The 23,548-nt window shown below is 43.0% G+C and overlaps 1 protein-coding gene across 1 annotated transcript in view; it reads left to right on the forward strand.

Annotated features, from left to right (window-relative positions):
• Window positions 1-23,548, forward strand: part of Spats2 (spermatogenesis associated serine rich 2) — a 72,542-nt gene that overhangs the window by 17,628 nt on the left and 31,366 nt on the right. The window contains exons 2-7 of the mRNA XM_034517375.2: window positions 2,455-2,751; window positions 10,977-11,056; window positions 14,812-14,920; window positions 15,764-15,813; window positions 19,574-19,832; window positions 21,124-21,303. Coding sequence (XP_034373266.1) covers window positions 2,727-2,751; window positions 10,977-11,056; window positions 14,812-14,920; window positions 15,764-15,813; window positions 19,574-19,832; window positions 21,124-21,303 — 703 coding nt within the window. The 5' untranslated portion in view covers window positions 2,455-2,726. The remainder of the gene's footprint in view (window positions 1-2,454; window positions 2,752-10,976; window positions 11,057-14,811; window positions 14,921-15,763; window positions 15,814-19,573; window positions 19,833-21,123; window positions 21,304-23,548) is intronic.

A 23,548-nucleotide genomic window follows, 5' to 3' on the forward strand; every position in this document is an offset into this window, starting at 1 on the left:
CCCGCAAGGCCCACGGTGCACGTGCTGTCCACGCTATAGACGCCTGTAAGGCTTACGTCATATCAATGCCTGCAAGGCACGTGGCAAAAGCTTATAAATACCCCAGATTTCCCTTCACTAGGGAGAATAAGGGAGACAAGAGGAGACAGAGAGACACAATAAACGAGACTTGAGACTTGATCAGAACCTCTGTCTTGTCTCCATTCTTCGTGTCGCTTGCCCCCCACTCTCTCTCGCTAGAGCCGGACCTGCGGAACAGAGCGGGCCGTTACAGTTTGGCCGCCCAACGTGGGGCAGCTCGGGCACGTTACAGGTTTTGACTTTGTGACATCTTTATCTTGAATCCGTGGGACACTTCAACAAGGTTCCCTAGTTTTATTTCCAGATTTCCCCTTTAAATTTCTGTCTAATCTCCTTGTCTGTTATTTGTGTCAACTATGACTAACTTTAGGCTGAGTCCTTGCTTGTTACCAAGGATGCCGTTATTACAGACACTAGGGTGAGAGAGGACTCACAGGCCTCTGTAACCTTTGACACTGCAGCATGATTGTCATTTGTATAGGAAGGAGTCCAGGGTTCCAACAGGCACAGGGTGGTTCATACGTGCTTGTTTTATATGCTGCAATAAAGAAGTTTACAGGAGATGCTGGGTCAGTAGCTTAGTGGTTAAGAGCACTGACTAATCTTCTAGAGGATCAAAATTGAGTTCCCAGCACCCAAAAAAAGGCTCTCAATCCTCTGTAACTTTAGACCCAGGAGATCTGACACCCTCTTCTGGACTGGTACTGTATGTGCATGGTACACAGACATACACGCAGCTCATCAATCACCCATACATATTAAATGAATGAATGAATGAATGAATGAATGAAGGTCATAGGAGTGACTTCCATGGTTTTCTCTTGTTAGCAGGCATGTTGTGTTGTGTAATATATTGTGAGCATTCTTTTTTTGGGGGGGGGGGGTTTGTTTTGTTTTGTTTTTCGAGACAGGGTTTCTCTGTGTAGCCCTGGATGTCCTGGAACTCACTCTGTAGACCAGGCTGGCTTTGAACTCAGAAATCCTCCTGTCTCTGCCTCCCAAAATCCTCCTGTCTCTGCCTCCCAAGTGCTGGGACTAAAGGCGTGCGCCACTACGCCTGGCTATTGTGAGCATTCTTGACAGACACTGAGCTATCGATTATATTTTTATTTTAGTTTTATGTGTTGGTATTTTGTCTGCATACATATGCATATTCCCTGGAACTAGCCTTACAGACAGTTGTGAGCCACCATGTAGGTGCTGGGAATTGAACCTGGGTCCTCTAGAGGAGCAGCCAGGGCTCCCAACTCCAGAGCTACCTCTTCAGTCCCTTGATTGTATTTTTTCATAGAGTTATTTCTGATGAATTTGAAGAAATGAAAAATAAATTCCTTCTCCCACCTGGCATTTTTGGAGACAGGTTTTCTCTGTACAGTCCTGGCTGTCCTGGAACTTGATCCCTAGACTGTAGACCAGGCTGGCCTGCAACTCAGGGATTCGTCTGCTTCTGTCTCCTGAGTGCTAGCATTAAAGGTGTGCACTACCACTACTCAGCGTAAATATATCTCAAAATAAAAATGAAAATGTACATTTAAAGTATATTAAAGTATAATTATATAATTTCTTCCCCCTGCCTGACCTCTTCCATGTTCTGTTCCCCTCCTATCTCAAAGTCATGGCCTCTTTTTCCTTAGTTATTATTCTTACATGTATGTATGCCATAAATGTATACATGCCGTCTGCTGAGTCCATTAGGCGTTGCTTTTCTGTGTGTGTTTTTCAGGGCTGAGCCCTGGCATTGGGTAGCCATTTGGGGGCTTCTCTCTGGGGAGACTAATTCTCCTTCTCAGCAGTTACTACATGTGTTTTCTCATCTAAGGATGAGGCCTGGAGGGAGTCCCCTCATCCATGGCCTGCCAGCTGGTGTTGTCATTGTCAGATCTTGTTTGGACAGCTGTATTTATAGTTGAGTACCATGGGTGTAGCTTCCTTGTCATTTCTAGACGTAGTCTTCTGGTCCCCTGTCTCTTGCAGTCCTCCCCCCATCCTTCTCAGTGTTCCCCAAGCCTTAAGTATAGGTGCTGTGTTTAGATGCATTGGCGTGGACCCCAGGTGAGCGGTTCTCAGCTTGGGCCGGGCGCCATGGGTGAGCAGTTCTCTGCATTTTGGTCACTCATGGTTTCCTGTAAGAGTCTCCGTCTGCTGCAGAAAGATGCTTTGGCGAGGGATTAGCTCTATCCCGTAAAGTGCTGTGCCATGTGGGCAGTCCCGAAGAGAAGAAAAGGGGCCAGCTAACATGATCAGATTCTCAGATTAGGTTTGCTTCAGCAAATGGTGCTTTTTATTAACTGAAACTAGTTTTGTAGAAATTCAAATCCCATGAATGATACTCGTTACTATAATAGTAAATATGTTTGTATTTTTTTCTTCTAGAATCTCCCTGGGGAAAGACATGACTGTTTGCAATGATACATCCTGACAAGAAGTTGATACCAGAGAAGGAAAAGAAATTGACAGCTAGTAAACAGAATTCAAACAACCAGGACTTTGTATTTATTATTTCCAACTATAGACTTCTATTGCCGCTTTTAAATTAGCAGGATTCCCAGAACTTGGACGAAGATAATTTCTTCTGGTTTTCGTTTGTTTTCTCTCTCTTTTTTTTTTTTTTTCTTTTTTTAAAATTTGATTGTGAGAAAACTGAGATGTCTAGGAAACAAAGCCAGAAAGGTAAGATCACTTATGTACATAAATTGTTAATAACTGTTGCCTAAGTCTGGGGTTGTGTAGCTTAGTGGTGGATGCTTGCCTTGCATGCACAGGGCCCTGGGTTTTAGTCTGGAGCATTGTGTAAGTAAGCAAGCCCAGAGCATAGGGACAGGGACTAAAGCTCAAGGCATTTGATCCGAGCGTAGCCGTGGAGCGCTAATCCTCAGATAAGTCTGTGATTTGAAACATGTCCTGAAAATTGCAAGTATTGTATCAGGTGTTAGTCCTGCATATAAGTTGGAAATTGATCTCCTTATTAGAAACTGCTTTCCTACTCAAGACAGATCTATCTAGTAATAAATTTGTTAGAGGGTGAGGTGTGACCTGCTGCTGCTTTTTGTAGAGTGGCTATACCTTAGGGAGGTGTGATGGGAGATGCTTCCTGCCTCGTGTTTCCTGTTCCTAGGGGAAGGAAATGGCGGGAAAGTGAGAGCTGCCAGGCTCACTTCCTCCTTAGATTCCCTTCCGTGTTTGCCATACTGGCAACATGGAAGACACAGGCAGGAAGTATGAGGAGCGGTTACACTGAGGGGAGCAAAACAGGCTGCGCACACAGGGTGGCCGTGCGCTCATTTCAGGAGTGGCTGTAGGTGTCTTGACTTTCTTTTCTTGTTCATTTTAATTTTCAGTGTAATGTTCTTTAATTCAAAACAACTCCATGAAGGTCTACATATATTAAACATGCTTTTAATTTCGATTTGACAGTTCAAAACCTCATAAGAAAATAATGTGGCAGAGCTGCTCATAGCTTTGAAAGCTGTGTTTTCTTCATATAACAGATTTTCATAAGAAAACAGGCTGTAAGGAATGGTTAGATTACTAAAAACATTCAAGTGGAATGACTTATAAACTGGGAAAGATTTTATAATTTTTCCTTTTAGTCAACAACATGATTGATCTCCCTGCAGTTATGCTTGAAGAGTCAAGCTTGAGTTTCCTCCTGCAAGTGAGAACCACAGTAAGGAAAGGGGTGCAGTGCTCGGGAGTGCAGTGGTTCGCTCTCACAAGAGGAGCCGCCTTGTTTTTGTGTGTGTGAGCATGCATGCTTGCTTGTATGTGCAGAGCGTGCGCGCGTGTACACGAGTGTGTGTGTGCGTGTGTGCATGTGCAGGTGTCTATGGATGCCAGAAGCCTGTCAGAGTGGGTGCTGGGACCCAAACCTGCTCTTTAAGAGCAGCCAGAGGAGACTTTTAAAAAATGATCTCTTTCATATTTCAGATTATAACATAATTACATTACTTCCCCCTCCCTTTCCCCTCCTTGCTCTCTTTCAAACTGACGGCCTCTTTTTCAGTGTAAGTTGCTTTAGGAAGGCTACCAGAGCTACTGCAGTGCTGCTACTCAGGGAGACTAGAGATCAGACCAAGTGCATTTTATCATCTAAATTTACCCTCTCTGATTTGCTCTCTTTCCAAGCATGTAAGGACTTACACAGACAGACAGACAGACACACACACACGAGACTAAGGACAACCCTCAGGTTTGTTCCTCCTTAGGCCCTGTCCCCATGGTTTTTGAAGCAAGGTCTCTCTGTAGCCTAACCTGCCAGTTAGGCTAGGCTGGCCAGCCAGCAAGCTTGCAGTAGTCAGTCTGCCTTTCAGTCCCCAGGACTGGGATTATAGGTACATGCCACCAAGCCCAGCTTTGGTTTTGGACATTAAACCAGGGCCTCATCCTTGTATAGCAAGAGCATTAAGTATGGAGTGAGCTATCTCCTCAACCCCATATTTTTCTAAAGGTCTTTTTTTCTCCTTAATAGTCCTTTTCTTCATTATTAAGTACTATTAGTAGAATAAAAGATTATCACTATGATACTAAAATCAGAGTGTTGGTAGTAACAGTTCTGTGACAGTAGCTAGCTTGCTTGCCTGCCCTCCCTCCTTCTCTCCCCTCCCTCCCTCCCTCCCTCCCTCCCTCCCTCCCTCCCTTCCTCTCTTTCTCTCTTTCTTTCTCTTGTCAAGCTCTCTATGTGTAGCCCTGGCCTGCCTCTGCCTCACTGTGGGACTAAAGCTGTGCGCTGCCCTACGTGGTGCCAGCAGCTTTCTCCCTCGCACTCCCATTTACAGTGGAGCCCGAGCCCCTGCAGGCTCCGATGGTTCGTGTGAGGAACCAGCTCCGTTTGTAATTCTGTCACAGCTCTCAAGCTGGTATGGAAATGACAGGTCTAAGACCTGTGGATCAGGAAAGAGCTAAGACACAGACTTACTTGACACCGTATTTATTTCTGACAACTTGCTGACCCGTCTTTTATGACCTACCATGTAGGTCACCCCTGTGCTTTGCCCTTCATCCATACATAGTTCTTCCCTCTCTCTCCCTCTCTCTTTCTCCCTCCCCTTCCCTTTTTCCCTTCTACCTGAACTAACTTCCTTTCCTCCTTCCTTTCTTCTTTCCTGTCCTTTTCTTTCCTGTCTTTCCTCCCTCTCTCCTAACCTCCCTTCTCTCCTTTTTTTTTTCTTCCTTTCGTCTATCTTGTAACCCAGTGCTAGGGAGACAGAGACGGATGGATTTCTGGTGCTCACTTGCCAGCCAGCCTAGTCTAGGTACAAGCCTCTGACCAGAGAGAGACGCTGAGAAATGGTTACTTTGATTGTCAGTGCTGTGTATGTCCAGTTCCTACAATAACCACTTCTGTAAGAGTTTACATTTGATCAGACATTTCTTTTCAGTTTACTTTTTAAAGAAGTTTTATGTTTGTTTGCTCACTTATTTTGTGTGTGCGTGTATCTGTGTAGGGACATGCTTGGCTTTGTGTGTGAGTGTATGTGTGTGATGTGGCTTCCGTGTGGAGCTCAGAGGAAAACTTGGAGGTGTCCATTTTCTCCTTCCACCATTGAGTCCCAGGGATTCAACTCAGATCATCAGGCTTGGCAGTGAGACCTTCGCCTGCTGATCCATTGTGTGGGCTCTTGAGTTCACTTTTTAATTCTCTATGTAGCCCTCGCTGTCCTGAAACTCTCTCTGTAGACCAGACTGGCCTCAAACTCGCTGAGATCACCTGCTTCTTCCTCCCAAGTGCAGAGATTAAAGGGGTGTACCACCATGTCTGGCTTACTTTTTTTAATTTTCTTTCTTTTTTCTTTTTTTTTTTCTTTCTTTCTTTCTTTTTTTTTTTTTTTTTTTTTTTTTTCGAGACAGGGTTTCTCTGTAGCTCTGGCTGTCCTGGAACTCACTCTGTAGACCAGGCTGGCCTTGAACTCAGAAATCCACCTGCCTCTGCCTCCCAAGTGCTGGGATTAAAGTCGTGCGCCACCACTGCCCGGCTTTTTTTAATTTTCAAAAGAGAGTTGAATAAAAGAAGAAAGATGGCTAATGATAGTGTGATACTGACACTTCCAGGTTATCTGGGCTTCCAGACTTCCTGATCTCCAACTTTACTTGCATTTACCTGCATTTAATTGGGTCTTACCTTTTCTTGCCTTTCTTTGGCCATGGTAAATGTAAATCATATTGTTCCTTGTCTTGCTTTCTGTCTGTGTAAGGAATATCTATGAGTTACAGCAAGAACGCACAGGAAGCTGATGTGCACAGCACTGTTGAAGTAATGGAGCTTGGCGAAGTAGTGTCAGGTGAACAGTGGCCAGTGTGTTGTACAGCATGGCCGGTACGCTGTACGACACGGAATGCTGACTTCCTGGCCGCTGCACCAGGACTCAGGGTATTACTTTAGACAGGGATAGTACTGTAACTGATTTTCTCATTTTTTTCATCAATGAAAAATTGACCAAGCCCCACGCTGGGAGTATTACCCAGTGGTAGAGCTTTTGCCTAGCATGCAGGATTTGGGTTTGATGCCCAGCATTGCAAAGAATGAGGAGAGATTCTCAGATTATAATCCCATTTTTCACCTCACTTTGTGAGGACTACTTTGTCATCATTTATACAGTGGGAAATGGTGTCATCAGTCTAAATAAAAGATACAAATTTAGTAGCTCCCTGAGAATCTCTAGACACACTCCACACCCGAGTCAAATCTTCTGTGCTATAAGCAGTCTAGAGTGGAGGTTGGGCAGGTCTTCTGATGAAGAGAACTCTGCTAATAAAAGTCCCTTCAGCACTTCAAGAGCCTTTGTGTATTCATGTACCTTTGGACTTCTCAGGGCAGGGTCCAAGCCTGTGGTGGTTTTCTCTATTCCAGAAGTGGGGTTCTGGGAGTCTATTGCATGGGTGATGGTGATTATTTAGTTACCTATTTTGAGACAGGGTCTCACTTTGTAACCCTGGCTGGACCGGGACTTACTGTATGGACCTTGAACTCACAGATCCACCTGCCTCTGTCTCCTGAGTGCTGGGATTAAAGATGTGCACCACCTCATCTGGGCAGTGCATGTTTTCAATTGTGCAGTGTAATAAGCTCATACTTAGTCGCTTACATATTAAGATAGTATATTTTTATTGATCTGGTTTCAATTCTTTTGTGTGATACCCAGAATTGGGGTTACTGAATTATACGGTAGTTGTGTTTAATCTTTGAGGGAACCACAGTTTGGTTTACAGTAGACACTGTCCCTCATGCACCAAACTTGCAGTCGCCCAGCTCTGGGCCAGGCTTGTTTTCTGGGGTTTCTTTTGATGTTATGTCATCATTAGGCCTAAAACAACTTTACCTGATTCCTTTCCTCCTCCCTTCTCCCCTCCTCGTTTCTCCTCTTTCTTTTCTCTTTTTTCCCCTCCCTCTTTCTCTTCTTCTTTTCTTCTCTCCCCTCCCCTTCTCTCTCTTCTTGCCTCAGCCTTCCAGGTGCTGAGGTGATAAGCCAGACACCATTTCCTGACCCTCTGTCTGCTTTATAAAGCCTACAAAACAAGGATTAAAACGTAGTGTTTATATGCAGGGCGGGTGGGGTGGTGGCGCACTCCTTTAGTCCCAGCACTTGGAGGCAGAGGCAGTCAGATTTTTGAGTCAGAGACCAGCCTGGTCTACAGAGTGAGTTCCAGGAAAGCCAGGGCTTCACAGAAAAACACTATATCAAAAAAAACAAAAACAAAAACAAAAAAAACCCCACAAACAAATAACCTCCCAAAATTTAGTGTTTATAAAGATGTCAGTAGTAATTTAAGTGACATACTATTTTCTGAACGGTCTTAGATGTGTATTAATTGAAGTAACTACGAATTTTAAGCTGATTCCTAATAGTCTTAAATGAGTGACAATTAGAAAGTGCAGTCAGACATGGCAGCTTTTACCAGACGACAGGGCGGGGTTGAAGTTAGAGGATTCATCTTGTTTGAATCTTGCCTGAGAATAATTTAGCACAATTTCATTCTTTAAAAATGTGTCTCTGAAGTCTTATGACTGGTCAGAGTACAGAGTATGAGAGACTGTTGAGTGTTCAGCAGTAAAGGGGATATTTATGTCACTTCCTCCAAAGCCCAAGGCGTGTCTTGGAGGAAGGACAGAGTAGTGTGGACTTCTGGGCACAGCCTGCCTGCTACACTTTTGACCTCATGACAGCTGTGATAACTTTTACAAAATGTACCCAGGATTGAGCCTGCTGTGCTGTCATGGAAGAGGGAGGGGCTCATCCCTCCCTGAGGATATGTATAGTTAATAGTTGATGAGGGAGGAATATGTTCTCTTTAGTGCTGTAGTCATGGTTAGCTTCCCATGCTTCTTATAGGTCCGTTACCAAAGGGGTTGTGGCCGGAGAGACGGCTCAGGGTTAAGAGCAGGGGTGGTTCTTGATCGTCAGGTGGGAGGTAGCTCAGTGCACACATGAGGACTTGAATCCATCTTGAGCTCAGGCCTGCACTGTAAAGCCCAGCACTGGAGAGGTAGGGGCAGGGGGCCATGCCTTAACCATAAGCATGCTCTTACCACAGCTAAATAGAAAACAGATTCCAACTTAGATTTTGTGTCGGGGTGCAGATGCCTGTGTGTTCACATGGTTTGGACCCAGAGTCCAGGCTTGGGTATCATTCCTAGGAGCCATCCACTTTGGTTATTGAGACAGGGTCTTTCATTGGTCTGGAGCTCACTGACTAGGCTAAGCTGTTTGAGCAGCAAGCTCCAGGAATCTGCCCGTCTCTGCCTCCCCTAGGCTGGGATTACAAACACAAACATGTCTGGCTTTTTGAAAATGAGTTCTGGGACTGGAGAGCTGGCTCAGTGGTTAACAGGATTGGCTGCTTTTTCAGAGGACCCAGGTTCAATTTGCCAGCACCCACATGGCAGCTCATAACCATTCATAACTAGTTGCAGAGGACCCAACATACTTTTCTGGCTTTCACGAGCACTGAGCTATCTCCATAGTCCCCTAACTCTTTAGGCCTTGGAAGGTATTTGGAATGAAGGTAGAATTTAAGCTCTAAATGAAACTTTAACTAAAAAACATTGGTTTGTAATAATAGCAAAAGAATTTGGAATATACTATCACATTTAAATGTTTTTTATACTCCCTTTGTCAGAATTTCCCCTATCACTTGCTTAGCTGAGATTTTAATTCCCAAACTACTCCCAGGTGGGTTTCAGGAATCAGTAATGCCGAAACCATCTGGGAGGGATCTTAGGCCTTAGTCTAGACTGTTGAGGCACAGCCTACATTCTGGCATAAGAGTCCTCAGAAGGTAACCATGCACATCAGAATTTGAGAAGCACTTTAACCTTTTCTGGGGATTGCCTCTCATAGAATTGAAACATTCAGTGTTGAGGCATTGGTGCAGCAATGGATGTAACTCAGTGCCAGAGCTCTTGTCTACCTGATGTAAGTCAGTAGCCAGCATCTCACACAGATACACACACACACACACACACACACACACACACACGTGCTGTGGTAATTTACTGATTATATACTCACAATTTAGTAAAAAACATGAAAAAAAAAGGAATAACTCGTTGGAGGTTTGGTTTTGTTTACTTTGCTGATTGAGTTTTATTTGCTGAATACAAACTTGGACATAGTACTGTTAATACAAACTTGAATATAGTGTTGGTAACACAAACTTGGATATAGTGTTGGTAACACAAACTTGGATATGCTGTTGGTAACACAAACTTGAATGCATTGCTTCATCACACCTCCAATCTGGGAACATCAGTCAGTGAATGCATTCATGAAATTCAGAGTCTAAGAGTATGTACATGGCAGGCAGTCTAGGAGACAAATTACTTGGATTTGTTGTAAATTGATTGTTATTAGAGACGCCCCACATCTCTTACAACATCACAGGCTTATCTCTTGCTTATCACATTTTGGGGGGGGCTTACAAATTAAGGTAGGATAACTAGAAAAGAGATGAAGGATTATAGGTTTTTTTTTTTTTTTTTTTTTTTTTTTTTTTTTTTTTTGGTTTTCGAGACAGGGTTTCTCTGTATAACCCTGGCTGCCCTAGAACTCACTCTGTAGACCAGGCTGGCCTCAAACTCAGAAATCCACCTGCCTCTGCCTCCCAAGTGCTGGGACTAAAGGCATACACCACCACTGCCTGGCTAGAATACTCTTAATATGCTTGACATAATTGCTACTTTCCTCAAAATATACTTTAAAACATAAATAGTTGAGAGGATTTGCTGCTCTTGCAAAGGACCTAGGTTGGTTCCAGTACCTACATGGTGGTTGGCAGCCATCCAAGACTTCAGTTCTAGGGCACTCAATGTTCTTCTGTCCATTGAAGGATCCAGGCACACAAGGTGCACATACATACATGCAGGCAAACACTTATACACATAAAAATACTTTTTTTTTGGAGACAAGGTCTTACTGTATAGCTCTGACTATCCTGGAATTCACCATGTAGAACAGAATGACCTTGAACTCACAGAGATATACCTGCCTCTGCCTCCTAAGTGCTGGGACTAAAGGTGTATGTCACCACACCTGGTACAAATAAATAAAAAAAATTTTTTTTAAATTCTATTTTATGACTAACTCAAAATATGGCTATATATGAGCTATTTATGTAGTGGAAATTTCCGAGTAGTATCTAAATCATTAGTAATTATATGACGGAAAAAGTAGTTAGGCTTGGATTAATAGAATGCACACCTTTAGTCCCAGCACTTGGGAGATAGAGGCAGGTGGATTTCTAAGTTTGAGGCCAGCCTGGTGTACAGAGTGAGTCCCAGGACAGCCAGGGCTATATAGAGAAACCCTATCTTGAAAAACAGAAACAAAGAAACAACAACAAAAAAAAGAATGCATAGATTATATCAGGGTTGAATATGTTTTCCTTTTATATTCTTTCAGATTCATCAGGATTCATTTTTGATTTGCAGTCCAATACTGTACTGGCCCAGGGAGGAACCTTTGAGAACATGAAGGAGAAGGTAAGATAATTACTATGGATATGTGAATATTATAGGAAAATTGATTAATATAAGCAGTGACCATCACAAATGCATTCTGAAAATGAAACTTGCGGGGCATAGTGGCACACGCATTTCTTTCCAGTACTCAGGGGCCGAGGCCGGTGGAGCTCTGAAACCAGCAATCCAGTCTACATAGCAAGTTCCAGGCCAACCAGGGCATCATTGTGAGACCTGATTCGAAATAAAAGGGAGGAGCGTGGGGGAGAAGAAAATAGAGTCCTAGGAACAAATTAGAATGCCACTATATAATCAGGATGGCTACCACAGTGTCTCTGAGGGAGCAGTCTATCAAAATGTGCAAAAATGCTTTTCTGTTGACATCTCCATATATGTTTATTCTAAATTCTTTAAAGACACTCAGTAGTAATGTTTATATGACTGAGGATGATTCTCTTCTCTTCTTTGTCCCTTTATTTTTTTGATTTATTTATCTCTGTGTAGCCCTGGCTGTCCTGGAACTTACTGTGTAGACCAGGCTGGCCTCCATCTTATAGAAATACAGACTGCATCTGCCTCCTGAATGCTGGAACTAAAGGCATGTGCTACCACACCTACCTGACTCAGAGACCAAATTTTTAATGTTTTTTTTAATTAGCAGATATTAATTGTATATGGTAATGGACTGAGGTATCGAAGTTAAGAGGATAATTCATGTCTAAAATTCTATAACAATGTTGTATTTGAATTGAAGATGTCAGTGTGTGAACTCATGACATAACAGGAAAATTGTGAGCTGCAGCCACTGAGAGGACACGAGCTGTGGCTTCTGGTGGCAGTGAGCTCATGTAGCTCCTGCATCTTCAGTTCTACTATTTTCTCCCCAAACCACTCTTAGCACTTCCTTTAGAAATAATTAATTATACATTGTACAGTAAGACAAATAAGGCTGAAAAGGAAGAAAATACAATTATCTACACAGAAAAATTCATGAAAACAGCAAATGATTAGGACAAACGAGTTTATAAAAAAAAAAGCTCATTGAAATTGCTAGCTATAAAATAGATACATAATAATAAAATGTTTGGGGCTGGAGAGAGAGCTCAGTCCTTTAACTTTTTATGTATTTATTTTATGTATATGAGTATTTTGCCTGCATGGACACATGTGTGTGCCTGACACAAGTCAAGTCAGGAGAGAACATCATATAAACAGCCGGATGTCACAGTGCATACTTGTAATCCTAGCACTGGTGGGCCACATATGTGACCCCTGGAGTTTGCTGGCCGGTCAGCCAGCCAGCCTGCCAGCCCAGGGCAGTCAGAGAGCCTGTCTCAAAACAATGATAGATGCCTGAGATTATCCTCTGGCCTCCACACACGTGTGTTCTCATGTACCTGCATGTACATGTGAATATATTCAGTTGTTGTAAGTCATGTGCTTCTCTCTCTCTCTCTCTCTCTCTCTCTCTCTCTCTCTCTCTCTCTCCTTCATGTGGATGGGTGTTTGCATACATGTATGTCTGTGCAGCATGTGCTTGCAGTGTCTGCAGAGGCCAGATCCCTTGGAACTAGAGTTATAGGCAGCCATTAGACTCATGCGGGCACTGGGTCCCCTGGAAGAGCAACCCATGCTCCTAGCCATTAAGCAATCTCTCCAACCCCTATAAACTATATATATATATATATAAAATATATATATATAAAAATATAATGTCTAACAAAACTGCATATCTTCCAGGCACGATTACACACGCCTTTAGTCACAGCACTCAGGAGGCAGAGGCAGGCAACATCCATGAGTTTGAGGAGCAAGTTTTATGCCAGCCCAAGCTACATAGTGAGACCCAAACAAACATAAGCCAGTTGGGTATATCCATCTCATAGAACAGTTTGGAATTATCAGTAAGCACTGATTATAGGCTCTGTGCTATTCAGAATTCTGATAGTTCCAGAGGAGACCTGACTTTACGTTGTTCTAGGCACTGAGGATTCAGCAACAGGCAAACAAACTAGTGGTCGAGGATTGGCGCTCCAGAGTGAGTGCTGGCTTTGCATGAACAAGACCCTGGATTTTACTTCTAGCACTGCAAAACAAAAATGTCTATCTACCAAGAAGAGAGTGAGTGAATTAGTGTATTGTACAGTAGGAGTGCCATGTACACTGTATGTTAACTATATGAGTAACATGTACAATGTATGCGAAAATATGAGGAGCAGATGTATGTTAACTATGTAGATAGCATGTATAGTGTATGTTAAACTGTATGAGGAACAGATACATGTTAGGTATATGAATAACATGTGCAAATCAATATGAAGAAATGCTCTGTGACAAAATTGAAAATAAGCATGCATGATGAATAATAATGTTTATATAATATAAAATATATATTGCCTGTGGAGATACACATACATCATGAAAATGCAAATATATTGAAATTAAATTCTGAGGAGAGGTTTCTGGAGCGAGAAATGGGATTTAATAGATGTTCATTGGGCTTTGTTTGAGTTGTTTTGTTTTATTAAGCTGGGTTAGCACCAGTTGTCCATTATGTTTCATGCACCTAAAATAGCTTGTAATGACTCAGATGCTGTCTGTAAGTTACCTCTGTAGAGTTTTCACACAACTGAATGACAGAGAGAGACAGGTTTGAACAGTGCTGTGTAGGAACCTCAGCTGCTGGGCTGGAGGAAGAGCTCAGTAGGTGAGGGCAGTTGTTGTGCATGAGGACTTGGCCTCACATCCATAAACCCCAGACAGACCTGATATTCCTGCTACCCCAGCAGTGTGACAGGCAGAGACAGGAGATCACTGCAGCCTGTCTCAAGGAAATAAAGTGGGAACTTACTGAACAGAACAGTGTCCTCTGGCCTCTAGTGTGCATGGTTGCTTACCTACACACATGCATTCATAAATACCACACTCACTATTCATACCACAGACATTTAAAAATCTGAGCTGTTAGGGTTAATGGTTCATTACATTTCTACTTTCCCTATAGTATAGTATAGTATAGTGAAGAAGCACTGATACTACCTTAATAGCTGGCACCTAAATTAAGCTTCTCTCTGTCTGTCTGTCTGTCTGTCTGTCTGTCTGTCTGTCTGTCTCTCTGTCTGTCTCTCGCTCTCGCTCTCGCTCTCGCTCTCTCGCTGTGGCTGTGGCTGTGGCTGTCCTGGAACTCATTCTGTAGACCAGGCTGGCTTCGAACTCACAGAGATCCTCCTGCCTCTGCCTTCTGTGCTGTGATTAAAGGACTGTGCTGCAGTACCCAGCACTTTAAAAATACAAAAATTAAAAAATATATATATATAAAAATTAAAATTATTGTTTTTCTGTGTGTGTGTGTGTGTGTGTGTGTGTGAGAGAGAGAGAGAGAGAGAGAGAGAGAGAGAGAGAGAGAGAGAGAATATGAGAGAGAGAATGAGAACACAAATGTGTACCAGGTAGCTTGTGTAGAGGTCAGAGGACAACTTGGAGAGCCAGTCTCTCCTTCACCATGGGCTCTGGGGAGTGACCTCAGGTTCCCACACTCCTGTGGATGCTTCATCACTGACCGTCTCTCGGTCACTCCCTTTTATTTCTATAAATGCTCTGTGTTTTAAATTTGAAAATTAAGTTTTCATGTGGTGTTACTATTTTTCTACTTACTATTCCTGGTGTGACGGTTGTGTGTTCTTCCTGACAGTCAGCAGTAATCACATTGCTGAACTTCATGGGCACTGTTACTCGCCCTGATGCGCTCTGCTGCCCAGTGACCTGCTCTCTTGCAGATAAACGCTGTGCGTGCGATAGTTCCCAATAAGAGCAACAATGAGATCATCCTGGTTCTGCAGCACTTTGACAACTGTGTGGACAAAACAGTGCAGGCGTTCATGGAAGGTAACACTGTCTCCTGACAGCCGCACACTGTGATCTTTGTTAACATAGATACTCCTTTCATTCCCAAGCTATAGGAAAACTGGGAGAGACAAGCTAAGAAAACTTGTTTATTGTTAGATATGTTCTCTTCCTCCCCAAACAAAGAAACTGTGAAGCTGACAGACTGGGATTTGAACAGACTTAGATAAAGTAAGTTAAGAGACTATTGCAAAGGAGTAAGTCAGTGGCTCAGGAACACAAGACCAATTCAAGACTCAACGTTGACTTCCAAACTCCACTGTGATTTAGGTTGGACTTCTGGCAGTGGACTCAGATGTATGGGTTCAGTTTCCTTATGTTTCTATATGTTAGATAGAAACAAATGACAGCCTTATCCAACTCCTTAGATTTATAGAGTTAATAAGTGTTTCTTAAAATTCTTTCCATATAACTTGTTTGAAAAAATTTTACTTGAAGCTGTTTTGCCTTTGAACAGAGTGGTCAGGGCTCCTGGATGCATTTTCCTGAATTTTCAAGTATAGAATGGACAGGTCCAAATGCTATACCTTTTTTTTTTTTTCTGTAGTCATGTTTTCTTCATAATTTGAGGGTTTGAGTCTAGTGTAGGGTGCAGCTTTTCCCAGATACCACAGTCAGGGTGGTATACTTGGGTAAAGATAGTCTGTCATCTTTATATTCAGACCAAGATTATGGAGAAAGAATCTTGAATGCCTAAGGAGTTCTCAGTAGGCCTCTACAGCAGAAGCATCAGCTGCCTCAGCCCAGCGTGTAGCAATGATACAATGCACTCATTCCTTCTTGACCTTGTATGGCAGAAGAGGAAATCTCTGATTTCTTTTTCAGGTAGTGCCAGTGAAGTACTCAAAGAATGGATAGTAACTGGCAAAAAAAAGGTAAGATTGAATTACATGTAAGAACATGATATTTATATTGTTTTTGTTTTAATTAGACTTTAGGCAAGATGGCTTAACAGGGAAGATTAGCATACTGCTCTTCCAGAGGACCTGGGTACAGTCCCTAGTACCCACATGTAAGCTTGCTGTCTGCACATCCAGTTCCAAGGGATCTAGACCTCTTTGACCTCCACAGGCATTAGGTGTGTGCGTGTTGCACAGACATGCATACAGGAGGACAGGCATTAGGTGTGTGCATGGTGCACAGATATACAGAGGGCTGAGCACTCCACATAGTTTCTAAGAAGAAAAGGGGCTTTAAAGAATACTTGCTAATATTGAAGAGCTTGTTTGGAGGTTCCAGTAGAGGAGCATAGGGACAAATGACAGTGAGGGTGGAGTGGGACACCTGCCTAGCCAGCCATGTGAGCCAATTCTGCCCTGTTGATGAGTGGGGTGACGAGCCACAGCCCTCTCGCCCATACCTCCTATACTATTTGAAAGAGATTGTTACATGTGTCTTCTGTTTTCCATCTCAAAAATGCCAATTCCGACATTGAGATTTGACAGAGTATTACACCGTGAGCTAGCTCCCTGTGCTTGAAGTTTGCTGGTGCAGTCGCTGCAGTGCTCTAGACAAGACTAGACACACATGAGCATGTCGGAGAAAGCAGTTTCTCCAGACTAGTTTTCATCTGGATTTGTTTCCTAGATTAGCTAAAACAGTCCAGTTTGCAGGCCAGGTAACCTTGGCATGGATAGTCTCTACTGCTGGTGACTGCCCATTTAAAGCCAAAGGGCAGCGTCTCCTTCTTTAAAAACCTGTCTGTCTCTCTGTATTTATTTACTGTTTGTTTGCACGTGCACGAGCTCACAGTGAGGACAGCTTTGTGGATCTGCCCTCTCTTTTCACCTGGATGTGCTTTCTGGGGTGCCAGGCTTGACTGGCACCTTTGCATGCTGCCCACCTTCCTGGCCCAGCTTCTGCTCTTGCAGGCTGTATGCCTTCCAGAGACAGCTGCTACATGTTAAAGAGCAGAAGGCACGCAGGCTTCTGGGTCGGTCAGAGCTGGCCTTCTGTTCTGCTTTGTCTGGTCTTGGGAGCTGTGGGTAGTATTTAACTTTAGTTTGCTCCTCTATAAAGTAGAAAGATACAGACATGGTGGTCCATACTTGTGATCCTAGCACTCAGAAAGGGGGCATAGGAGGGTCAGGAGTTCAAGGCCATTGTGGGCTACATAGCACAACCCTGTCTGGGGGAAAAAAGACAACAAAAGTAAAATAATAATACATATGCATTCTCATTACAATGCCTAAATATTAGTTCTTAATCCCTCACCTATACCCATTGAAATCCAAATGTTTCCCTCACAGGATTCTAGCTGGGTTCAGAATTCTTCCCACAGCTCTTATGGTTAAAAGCTCTTGCCACACAAACTTGACAACCTAAATTCAATTCCTGGAATCCATGTGGAAGGAGAGAACCAACTCCCAAAAGCTGTCGTCTGCACCACTGCATGTACAGCCCACACATATATATATAACACATATATACAACACAAACGCAATAGTTAAAATTAGAGGAAAGCATTTCAGAACACAATACCAACCTAATGCAGGAAGGATACTCCTAACAGAGTTGGTCTTAGTTGAAAGCCCATTCTTGAGCATTTCTTAAATGCATTATCACCACCACCACCATCATCATTATCATTGTCGTCATCATCATCATTTGGTTTTCAGGACAGGTTTTCTTTGAGTAGTCCTGGCTGTCTTGGCACAGGTTTGGCTTTATTAACCTTTGAGAATTTTTTCCCAGAGGCATACAGCGCTGTTCAGGCTCTCATGAGGCTTTCTAAACTTTGCTGCACCCAGCAAACATGGCTTTGAGTAGTCAAGAAAACACCAATGTTGTAATTTATTGACCTCAGAATATAAATTATTGGCAGCACATGATATGCACATGTTTGGAAAGTATGTATGAGAGATAATATACAAATTTCTTAAAATGTGGGGGAAAAAATGGATTTTGTTTGGTACTCTGCAGTGTGAAAACCTGTTACAGCACACTGTTGGGATTAGTTCAGTAGGGAGTGACTGTGGGCAAGAATTCCATATGTGGGCTGATAATGAGAAGACCTAGCCTTTTCACACGGGAGAAAGCAGGAGGAAGGGAGGAGAAAATTGAATGCCACGTTGAGGAGTCTTCCTGTTGGACAGGGCCTTCTAAGGCCTGGCATGAGGGTTTATCGGTTCTATCCTTCCAGCTTTAGAGTTGAGGTTTGCCAGTGTAGCTATCTGTTGTTAAAGCAAAGGCAAAGACTTTTCCCCTTTGTATTCACATGGTTCAGATTTTGAAGGTATAAATGGGAATTCCCTGAAACAACTTTATCCCATCCCTTTTCTCCAGCCGTTGGTGCCCCTATTTCTTCGCCAGATTTTTATTTACTAGTTTATCCTTTTGCTTGCTTGCTTGCTTGGTTGCATGTTTGCGTGTTTTGGCATTGGAGGTTGGATGCAGAGCCTGGTTCGTGCCAGGCAGGCACTCCACACCAAACTCAACCCCAGGCTCTTGGGAATTTCTATTGCAGCTCCTAAGATACTTTATTACATTAAACAGTTAGGCATATATACTCTTCTTTGCACATTCCGTGTAACAGATCCTGGAATGTATAAGTCCCCTACTGATGTACTGTAGCCGCCCGCGGCCACAAGTCAACTGGATTCACCTGAAAGGGGGGCTGGGAATGAAGGGGGAAGGAGGGCGAGAAGAGATGAGGCCAAGACAAAGTTCTCTGATCAAGGCCCAAAGCTTTAATGTTCGGCTCTCAATTTAAAGGGGAAGACCCAACCCACAACCCCTGCTGGTTCCAGATGGGTGGGATAATCCATAGTCCATTCCAGGTCACGGCTGGAGATGTCTCAGGGCAAGCCCAGGGGCAGTTCTGCTTCTGTGTTCCTGGCAGCCAAGGTGGGTAACTCCACCTAGATCACTTGACCTTGCTGTGGCAACCAAGGTCTCTCAGTCCTGCTCATGGCGGGGAGAGTACAATGTACATTTGCTTGGCTTCTAGTCTTTATTAATATTAATATTAACTGTGCTGCCATGAACGATCTTGTATACATTTGTCATTCCTGGCTAGGGTAAATTGCTAGTATTAGACTTGCTGTTGAAAGGCTTGTGCATTTGTAACTTTCAAAAGCATTACTAGATTTTCACTCGTACCTAGTGTTTATGAAAATGCCTGGTGATTTCCAGAGCAGTCAAAGCTGTCTCTCAAGTGGAGCCAGTGACCTCTGTGTTTAAACCCCTGGACCTTTGCTGATCTGCTCAGTGAAAAGCTGCACTGCAGTGTGGGTTTCATTATTTGTCGATTATTGGATTGAGGTTACGCCTCATTCAGTTAGTTATAGATTATATTCTTTCATTTTGGTTATTGTGGTTATTTAGCGTTCTGTTCATATTTTACTTTAAAATATAGTTACAATTTTTTTCATGTTTTATAACTTCATTTTAAGATAGGTTTTGTGATGAAAAATACTTTATGTTGATCTTGAGTTCATGCAAAATACAGTTTTACACAGAAAGTGTTATTTTTGTCAGTAGTTAGATATAAACAAAATTATCTTCAGTTTCCAGAAGTACATATGCAAAATTGGTAACACTGATTGGTTTTGGTAGCTGGCATTGATTACCTCTGTGAGTTGTGTTGGAGGGCCTGCTTTTTCTTCTCTCTTTTCAAATCTTTGATAACCTTAGAACAAAAAGAAGAAAAGCAAGCCAAAACCTGCATCAGAAGCAAGTAGCAGCGCCCCAGACTCCAGTAAGTCCGCACCCGTTCAAGAGGAGCAGCCTGCATCTTCAGAGAAAGGCAGCATCAATGGTTACCATGTAAACGGTGCCATCAACGATGCTGAGTCTGTGGACTCGCTCAGTGAAGGTCTGGAGACACTTTCAGTAGATGCCAGAGAGCTGGAGGACCCCGAGTTTGCCGCAGCAGATGCACTGGACAGAACTGGTGAGTCTGTTAACACAGTTTGGGAAGTTAATTCACTCAAAAAGTACTGGGGATCTCTGCCTGAGACACTTATCACTACATTAAGTATAACTGGTCTTTTACTTTATAGTTGCCTACTTCATGGAAGAGTTCATCTTGAGTAACTTACCAAAGAACTTAAAAAAATAGAATTCTTATTTGTCTCAAATTTTTTTCTAAAATACATAGTGCTGACACTTCTGACATTGAGTAACAGAGGGGTGCCTTAGCATTTAGAAGTAAGAGACTGACTTTTTAAATACGATGTTTTAAAACATGACAGGGTTACTATAGAAACAGCAGTGGAGAGATGATGTGTCACTCTCGGGACAGGAGAGGGATGTTAGTCAGAGACATGGACACCAATAGGGTAGCAAGAACACAGTGGGGTCTGAGTTAGGGGAGCAGTCTTCAGTACTGAAAGAAAACAGAAATATTTTAGGAATATGTAATATTAACTATAATTATCACTTTATTGACAACTAGATTTTTGTTGGTCTTTTTAAAGATTATTTTTATAGTCCTATATTGTTTTTCTTTTTTCTTTTTTTATTGATTTATTTTGTGTCTGAGTGTTTTGCCTGCACGTATGTTTGCATACCACATGTGTGCCTGGTGCCCATAGAGGCGAGAGGAGGGTGTCGGGTCCCCTGGACTGGAATTTTATTCTTCCTTTTAGTTGTTTTTTTTTTTTTTTTTTTTTTTTTTTTTTTTTTTAGCATTTTTTTTTTTTTTATTAATAAACTGTAGCTGTCTTCAGACACCAGAAGAGGGCATCAGATCCCATTACAGATGATCATGAGCCACCATGTGGTTGCTGGGAATTGAACTCAGGACCTCTGGAAGAGCAGTCAGTGCTCTTAACCACTGAGCCATCTCTCCAGCCCCCTTTTAGCTGTTTTTATTAGTTAATTCATACACACACACACACACACACACACACACACACACTCTACACAAAAACACACACACAATTGTACCTGACTGCGGGTGGATCAAGTCAATGGTAACTGTTGGACCCTGTGTCACTGTGTGCCAGTGTTCGTTGTTCTCATTCTCTAGCTCTGCCCTTTCTCTACTCTGTAAAGTTTTTAAATTTTTTTTTTCCTCCTCTGAGACATTATAAATTTTTTTCTTCATTGCAGCTTATGGAAGCTTTTTTAATAGGCATAGTTTTGTCTAACATAGTGTTACCTGCTTTCTTTCTGTACTGACGATAGCTCAGATACTTTACCCCACACTGTGTTGTGAACCACTGTCCTGTCTTGGACAGGATCTGTGCTGGAGAATGGTGTCTCTGACTTTGAGCCCCAATCTTTGACGGCGTACTCTGTCTCGAACGTCCAACAATCCCGGAACACTGCCAGATCTCTCTCCAGAGCCACCACAGGAGCACAGGTTTCAAATCTGGGAATGGAGAATGTTCCACTCTCTTCCACCAATAAAAAGCTAGGTAAGTCCAAGGCTTACTTGGGAAAGAAAAAACAACTGTTTCTGTCCAGAGAGAACAGATTGACCAGGAATCGTTTCTGTCACAAGCTGAAATCCCTACATGCTCCAGCGGTGTCTGAGAGGATTCAGACACTGTGCAGTCTTGTCTCAGCAATGGGGACCTTTTGTGAGTAGCAGCCAGTGCTACTGTGGAATGGCCTGGCTAACACTAACTGTTCCCTGAGCTTTACTGCAGCTGTTCATGCTGTGTTCTTCATGTCTGTTCTCCCAACAGGTGAGCACCTCTGTCTGACAGGACATTTCAGAGGAAATGTCAAAGCTGCTCTCTGCAGCTTCCTGCCCTTACTGAAGTCACAAGGCAGACTGAGGTGTTCACAAGAGCATGTCTTCTGAAATACTTGGTATTGATTGGTGATAGATCTTTACTTTCAAATATTTGACTATTATAATCGTTTTGACAGAGAATTACGGTGCTCAGAGCATGCCTGTAATCCTAGTTCTCAGGAGCCTGAAGGAAGCCCATACCTTCCAGGCTAGCTTAGGAAGGAAGCCCATACCTTCCAGGCTAGCTTAGGAAGGAAGCCCATACCTTCCAGGCTAGCTTAGGAAGGAAGCCCATACCTTCCAGGCTAGCTTAGGCTAAGGAGGTTGATGTCATCTCAACAACAGATACTTAGCACCAGCTAGTACTAAGTGTGTGTGCGTGCGTGTGTGTGCATGTGTGTGCGTGCGTGTCTGTGTGTTGTTTTGAGATAGGGTCTCACTAAGTAGTCTGGCTGGCCTGGAATTCTCTGTGTATACCAGGCTGGCCTCAAATTCACAGAAATCCACACGCCTCTGCTCCTGAGAGCTGGGATCAAAGGTATGGATCCCCACACCAAACAACTTTTTTTTCTTCTATGTTATAATAATTATTTAAATAAACAACTAGTTACTAAACAGAGAGACCCCTCAGTCCTTCACATGTCTAAGTGTGGTGGTCCACTCAAGTGAGCAGTGAGACAGACATAGATGTGCAGCAGCATCGTAAACTGTAGCTGTTCTTTAAATCATTTATTCCATATGACCTGAGTTTAAAAACTTCATCTCGTGTGTGTGTGTGTCTCTGTCTGTCTGTCTCTGTGCCTGCCTACTATATACTTGTGTGTGGACATCCAAGAAAAGGTCAGTTTCTCCACTGTGGCATCTGGGGATCAAGCTCAGGTCTTCATTTGCCAGCAAGGGCCTTTGCCCTCTGACATTGTAGTTAACACTTCCTTTCAACTTGCCGCTGAACGACTGGTCTGAGAATATCTAGTCAAACAAAAATAAAGTTTGCACAGGGCTTCAAAACGTTTAGGTTCCAAAGGAAGTCAAATTGGATTGAGAGGAATTTATATAAAAAAAAATTAAACAGCTCCATTGGCATAGGCTTTAGTTCCAGCTACTCCAGAGGCTGAAGCAGGAAGGGTCTCTTAAGCTGAGAAGTTTATGGTTGGTCTGAGCAGTATCCTAATAGTCACTGAAAAATTGATGAAATTGAAAATGTAAGGGCTGGAGAGATGGTCAGCACAACGATTGCTGTACATGAGTTTGGAGCCCAGTAGCCACATGGATAGGCTAGATGTGGCCATGTGTATGAAGAGCCCTGTACTGTGGGGACAGAAGGGCCTCTGGCTTATAGGCCAGTCAGCCTTCCCTGTTGGTATGCCCAAGGTTCCAGTGAGAGGTGCTGTCTCAGAGACAAGGCAGAGCCTTGGAGGGACGACTTACAGCTAGACTGCTTGTTGCCGAGTACCAGGGTTTGCTTCCAGCTCCCTCCCACAGCCGTCTGTATAACTCCAGTTGCAGTGGATCCCATGCCTGCTTCTGACCTGACAACACGGGCGCACATGCGGTACATACATGGTGCACACACACATATGCAACCAAAAACTTAAACACGTAAAATAAAAAAGTAAAAAAAAAAAAAAAATTTTTTTTCCTGCATGAATGTCTTTGTGAGGGTACCAGGCCCCCTGGAACTAGAGTGACTGTTATGAGGAACAGTTAGTTGTGAGCTGTCATGTGGGTGTTGGAACTGAACCTGGCTCCTTTGAAAGAGCAGTCAGTACTCTTAACCACTGAACCATCTCTCTAGTCCAAAAAAGTAAATATTAAAAAAATAAAAATAAATGGGGTGACTCCTGAGGGACAACACCCATAGTTGACCTCTAGCACAGACTGCTGCATGCAGACACATGCAGACACTACAAAATTGGAACTGT

This window comes from Arvicanthis niloticus, chromosome 13, assembly GCF_011762505.2.
Source record: "Arvicanthis niloticus isolate mArvNil1 chromosome 13, mArvNil1.pat.X, whole genome shotgun sequence".
NCBI classification, from domain to species: Eukaryota; Metazoa; Chordata; class Mammalia; order Rodentia; family Muridae; genus Arvicanthis; species Arvicanthis niloticus.